This window comes from Euwallacea fornicatus, chromosome 18 (assembly GCF_040115645.1).
Source record: "Euwallacea fornicatus isolate EFF26 chromosome 18, ASM4011564v1, whole genome shotgun sequence".
NCBI lineage: Eukaryota > Metazoa > Arthropoda > Insecta > Coleoptera > Curculionidae > Euwallacea > Euwallacea fornicatus.
The window spans coordinates 2,779,615-2,786,086 of record NC_089558.1 but is presented as its reverse complement, the minus strand read 5'-3'; the positions used below and the strand labels follow the sequence as shown (position 1 = coordinate 2,786,086).

Sequence of the window (6,472 nt, the reverse complement as noted above, 5' to 3'; positions counted from 1 at the left end):
GTTATTCTAGGAGGTACCTGGATGAACGAGTGAACCATACTGGAACGTTAATAGCTAAGGTGGTTGTGATACCAATATTTAGGCGCTTTTGGGGCCGCAAAACCTTGTATTTTGAGGAAATTCTTACATTTCTTCAGGAAAATGACACCACCCCGAAAAACAGATGAGAGACTTGCAAATTTCAACGAGAGGTGGAGATGGGAACTCTTAAGACGTCACTTGCCATTATTTAATTGAAGTCTTCAACTTTAAGGGCTTTACGCTAATTTTTCACGCTAATTGCTCCGAGAGCGACAATTTGGAACAATCAAAATGTCTTTTTTTCGTTATTGACATATTTACTGTCAAGATTGACAGTAACATTGTCATAATTAACCGTTTGTGATTAAACGCTTTATAGATATTTTTAAATAAAAAATATATATATTAATGTTTAAATATTTCATTGCGTGTTAATGTGCACACACAAGGTTTCACTTTATGCCATTCTCTACATCCTGCAAAGAAATCACTTTTTTATAGATTTGATTTAAAAAAGTTGATATAGAGTTGAAGCATGGTTATAGCGTTAAAAAGTATCCTAAATGGTAAATACTATAAGTAACATGAGATATTTAGTATAAATAGTATACAGTATAGTTCTGCACAATAGGCGCACCCCTGAATTCAAGATGAATCTTGCCTTATGAGATGTGTAACATACTTTTATGTTAAGTTTATGTGCATCACCATTTTTTTGGTGAAACACCTAACATAGTTAGATTTTATTACTAATTAGCTTTAAAAAGTGGTTGCCTTTTATAATGAAATTTTCATCCCTCTTTTTTGAAAAAACTATAGTTTAAGTATATCCACATTTTTTTAAATCAGAATAATTGCAATACTATAATTAAAGATCAATCTTGCTATTCTTCTAAGTGCTAACCTTAAAAATGCAGATAATAATTTAGCCGATGCTTCCCTCTCAAACATAGTACATCTCTCAGCCTTAGTCCTTAAAAATTTTACAAAACTTATAAACTCTTGGCAAAATGATTACATTGATATATACTTTGTTAACTGAGTTTATCATTTGCATAAATATGATTGAAGTGCATTATTTAATAGTGAAATAAATTATTTTGTAAGTTGTTCTTGAATTTGCTGTTCCAAGGTCCTATACAGATACACTATACTATATCTACAGTATCTTAGAATTATTTGTGAATGTTCCACATGGTGATAGCTCTCATGATTTTAAGCAGAATACTTTCTATGAACATATCTCTACAAGTATTTCATTATTGAGTAAAGGAGTATTAAAAAGTCCAGATTTCTTTCAAGATTTTATTTTGGTCTCTCTCACACAGATCCTTCAATTTTTTAAGATATCATGTTGGCATTTTGTATACACACTAATAACTTATTTTGACACCTGTATTAGTATACACTTAATTCAAATTTTTCTAATGGTGAGCATCTCTTCAAGCCCATATTTGACTCATTACTCTGTCAATGTATTAATTGAAACAATTTTTGCAATTGACATCCAAATGACGGTATTATCAAGATTTTTAGTGCAACTAATCATCAATTATTTTAGGAGATATTCATATCCTTGGATCCAATAACACATATTTCATTGGTCGAAGTAGAAGGAACCATATCCAGATAAAAGATTCCAGTGTTGGTGCAAAGCATGCAAGCCTGCAAACCAAGGTATATAATTAAATAGTCCTTGTTTAATCATTAAAAGTGAAACTTAACAGCCTGTATTCTGCAAATAAAATATCAGTTTTTTACCAGTCAGATCAGAATTTTATGACTTTAGTTTGAAACTGTCAAACTTTATTACAGAATGGCATAGCATACATTCAAGATGCACATTCCAAGCATGGCACTCAGGTGAATGACATCTCCATAAAGACATGTGTCAAATTAAAGCACAAGGACACTATAACCTTTGGCAGAAATAATTGCAGCTATGCGTAACTCTATTATTCTTTAAACTTAATAATAAAATTCAGTAGCTCCTAATTTTAGCTTCATAGAAACCCAAATCAACATTCACATAGAGCAAGACACATACTCCTTAATGTCAGCTCTTAGAAACTTACAGTTTAATTACACTCATAACTACTCCAAAAGCAACAGTTACTATGTAACATCCTTTGTGAGTCAAGAAATGATGGAAAGCACTTCGATATTGCATTACCTTATTGCAAGGAAATATGTAGTGACCCCAAAATTCTTTACAGAGTTAAATAGGGACATCAACCAAGCGCCAGCTTTACCTAACATATACAGGTATATGCCAGAAATTGATGTTGATTTGAGAAATAAGGGTGTTGTAGATATAAATCCCCAAGTAAAAAGAGACACTTTATTCAATAATGCTTTATTCATATTTTGTGATGAACAGGATTATGAGTCAATTAGAGTTTTTATTGAGAAGTGCTGTAAGTTGAAACAAGTTTGAATGTTAGTGTCTTTAGTATGAATAAAATTGCAGGTGGCCAGGCATTATTGTATAAGCAAGATTCAAACTTTATTAACATGTTGCTGGAGGAATGGAAGTCATGCCATTATGTGATGGTTGATACCCAAGAAAGCTCTGAAAAAGCTAATAATTGTGTGTTGTCTTTGAAGGCAGCAAAACGTAATATCCAAAAGATGTCTAAGGATGATATCTGCTTAAGTATCTTGAAGGGTGAATTCAATTATCCATGTGAGTGAGATTTGAAATGGATTTGTAATTGAAAGTCAACTTAAGTGTTTTTAGGTAATACAAACGAATCTGGGGAGTCAGCTTTAGCAACGTCAGATGGTAAATCTGCGGAAAAGCACTGCAGTAACTTATCTAATGCCAAGACGCACAACACTGAAAAAAACTTGAAGAAAAAGGAATTGAAAGATGCCTCTAAATCTGGGAATAAGAGGGGTTCAAGTCGAGCAATCCTTCCGACTTTAGAGGGGAATAGCAGTAGTAAGCTGCCTAATTGGCTTTTAAAGACACGCAGGTCCTCAAATAAGTCACATTCTGTACCACCAGAATCGACTAATACAGCTCATAATGATTCTGTTCAAAAGGACTTTTCAAAAGATCAAGACTCTCCAAGTCTATTACCTTCTGATTCGACAGATAGGACTAGCAGTTTTTGCGTTGAAAACTGGCTTTCAGAAGTACTAAGCTCCTCAAATATTCCGCAATCAGAAGTGACTAATCCCGTTCAAACAGCTTGTGCTCAAAAAGATGTTCTAAAGAAACAGGTCTTTTCAAGTCTTTTACCTCCAGAATCGATAGAAATAGCCAACAGATCTTGCCTTGAAAACCGGCTTTCAAAGGGACCAAGTTCCGCGAATGGGCCAGGTACACACCCATTAGAAATAATTGATTCAACGCACAAACTTGGTAATCAAGAGGAATTTTCAAAAGAAATGGACTTACCAGGTGTGTTACCTTCTGAATCGACAGAAAGGACCAGCAGTTTTTGCGTAGAAAATTGGCTTTCAGAGGTACTGAATTTTTCAAATAGGCCGCGATTAGAATTGACTAATTCAACCTGCAAAGCTTCTACTCAAAAAGATTTTTCAAAGAGATTGAACTTGCCAAATCAATTACCTCTAGAATCGACAGAAAGAGACAGCATGGCTTGTATTGAAAAACGCCTTTCAAAAATACCAAGCTCCACAAATGAACAATGTTTAAATCCACCAGAAGTTATTAATTCGGCCCACAAAGGTGGCACACAAGACGAGTTTCCAGAAGAAAGGGATTCTCCGAATCTGTTATCCTCTGAATCGACAGAAAGAACGTGCAGTTTTTGCGTTGAAAACTGGCTTTCAGAGGTACTAAGCTCCTCAAATGGGCCGCGATCAGAATTGACATATTCAGGCGACAAAACTTGTACTCATAACGAGTTTCCGAAACAGCAGAACTCTCAAAATCTATTGCGTTCAAAATTGACCATAAGAGTTGACAACTCTTGCGTTTCAAAGATGCAGAGTCCTTCAAATGAACCACGTCCTGAACCGACAAATGAAGCTGACAACATTTACGTCCGAAAGGGGTTTTTAAAGACACACAGTTGGTTAAATTTGTCTGGTTCAAAATCCACAGAAGCAGGAAACGTAACCAGGAGCTCTCGCAAAGATATGGGGAGCGAAAAGTACGTGCCTTACACTTAGATGAGTGAATGGGTTATGGGAATATATAATCAGAAATAATGATAATAACATTGCACGCAGCATAATCTCTCTTTCAATAACAAATTAAATTTTAGCCAAAAAAACGAAAGCATCTCAAGTACTGCGAAGAAAAAGAGAACTACTTTCGAAGGTACGATGGAATTACTTATTCATAAAATAGCTCGCTTTATATATAAATTGGTTTTAGAGTCAACATCCGGTGGAACGATCGGCCTGGGAAAGTTGAAAAGGAAATACAAGGGCATAGATATCTTGGACCTCAGTTGACTTTCTTTTGAATATAAAATTGATTTTGAAGATTTTGGTATGCCCAAATCTCCATTTTATCAGTAATTTCTAACCCATTCTCACAGCAAATCCTTATGAAGGGATGTGACCTCCATTACATATTATACTTTTAATATATTTACAAAATCTTTTTGTGGAAAACTTATAAAATTTAAAATAATTGAAACTATATATTCTGCGGCATTTTCATGTCTTTTGGCTTAAAAAACAACCAACAAGGTTTAAATTAAGGAGACTGTGCATATAGGGTGTTAGTTAAGTATGTAAATGAGAAAAATTTTAAAAAGGAATCTTGGAATCCAAACAATGAATACAAAGTAAGCAGTCTTGGGCAACCATGCACATTTTTTGACTATAATAAATTGTCATACTATTAGAGTGCTTCTTGATGCTCTTTTGTGAATTTCCAGCTTTAGTTTCTATTGTCATTAGGAGCCATTTTTAAAATGAAAAGATAATTTTGAGAGTGTCTCAATGTTTTTTCTATTATCAAGAAATTTTTGAGAGCTACAAAATAATCTTGGTGATATTAATAGATTTCTCTCTCATAGAAGATTACTTTTAGCGTCTTTTAATAAATATCAAATTTTTTCTTTGATTCTATTCAGAAGTGATGCCTCACACACAGGAGTGAAGGAGTTGAAGTGGCGGAATTGCACAATATGCTCCTTGGCCTGTCATGAAGAACCTGAGGCATGGAAGCTCCAAAGAAAAAGTTCTGTCATCAGCAAATATCACAAACTTGATCCTTCTCACAGCTTCTGGGAGATCATTAATATGGGAATAGATGTAGGTCTGAAAAATACAAATTATAGCAATAAAACTTTTTCTAATTGAAGCTCAGTTTTTTTCTATAATTGTTTCCACCAACATCCTCTAAAGTTGTTCATTCAGTCAAAATTTTTTCAGCTATTCATATAGAGATTTACCAATAAAACATGTTCATAATATCACAAAAAGGCAAATGGTCTAATAATGTATTAATAAGTCAGAAATATGTGCAGTGTACCACTCCAATTAGGAGTCATTGTTTTAACAATCCAAAATTGGCTTTTTCCCCTGTTGGAACAAAATGAGATCTGCATTGGTAATAACTATTTACAAAAAAATCAATGATGACACATCATTATTATAGATTTGTGGTAGGCATGATATCTTCCCCCTCATTCATAAAGGGGGGGGTTTGATTCCCTGAACCATAATAAGAATGTTCTTGGCTGTAAAGTGATTCCCTTTCCAAATCTTTTTGGTCGAAATGATATAATCTGGCAACATCTCTGCGAAGTTTGTCCATTTTTCTTCTTTTCGCCATACAATACACCTGTAAAGGCTCATTAACAACCGCAAATTTAACATAACCAACTTACAAGTAGTGAAAGTAACATCACAAAAACTATAACAACTAATGGCACGATGAGGTATTTGCCATCATCATCTTGGAAGGGGGGTTGTGTAGTGGTTACATTGTTGGGCTCTTCCGTGCTTGCACTTATCATTCTCCCTTCTTAAATATGAGTTATTGTGCATCTTATCTCTATGGGAAGTTTTAGGTGGTTAGAAAAACACCTATTTTAGGGTTTATTGTAGCACAATTTATAAATTAAAATTAATAGTAGTAAAGTGTTTTTCATGCATTCATATTCACAATTTTGCCCTTTTTTTGCCTTTAATCAATATTTTATGTGTATTTTTTTTATTTAATGCTCTAAGACAAATTCAAAACACAATAAGGTAGGTTAGAATGTTTTCAGTGTTTTTTCTACGTCAGTGTAAATAGAACTGTACGGAAAGCATTGTGCTTTAGCTGACAGTTTCAAATTTCAAAAGTAACAAATGGCGCATTTTTTAAGTTTTGTTTTAACTCAGATTGTACCACAAATTTCGTTTGTAAAGGTGTCAGAATACCAGGAACAGATCGAATTGTGAATCCATTTCTTATCTAGAGCACCGCAGACGAAAACACGTTGATATATACTGACAAAGGGCGACTCTCTAA

The 6,472-nt window shown here is 33.9% G+C and overlaps 1 protein-coding gene across 2 annotated transcripts; it reads left to right on the top strand.

Annotated features, from left to right (window-relative positions):
- The first annotated feature begins 356 nt into the window (after positions 1-356).
- Positions 357-5,314, top strand: LOC136344837 (uncharacterized). 2 transcript variants are annotated; one of them, XM_066292695.1, is made up of 9 exons: positions 357-587; positions 1,583-1,698; positions 1,837-1,967; positions 2,023-2,438; positions 2,492-2,707; positions 2,762-4,148; positions 4,263-4,318; positions 4,376-4,492; positions 5,085-5,314. In XM_066292695.1, the coding sequence occupies exons 1-8, from the start codon at positions 557-559 to the stop codon at positions 4,453-4,455; spliced, it is 2,433 nt and encodes an 810-aa protein (XP_066148792.1). In that variant the 5' UTR covers positions 357-556; the 3' UTR covers positions 4,456-4,492; positions 5,085-5,314. The 2 variants fall into 2 exon arrangements, with proteins under 2 accessions (XP_066148792.1, XP_066148791.1); XM_066292694.1 differs by having other exon boundaries at positions 4,376-5,314.
- The last annotated feature ends 1,158 nt before the right edge of the window (positions 5,315-6,472 follow it).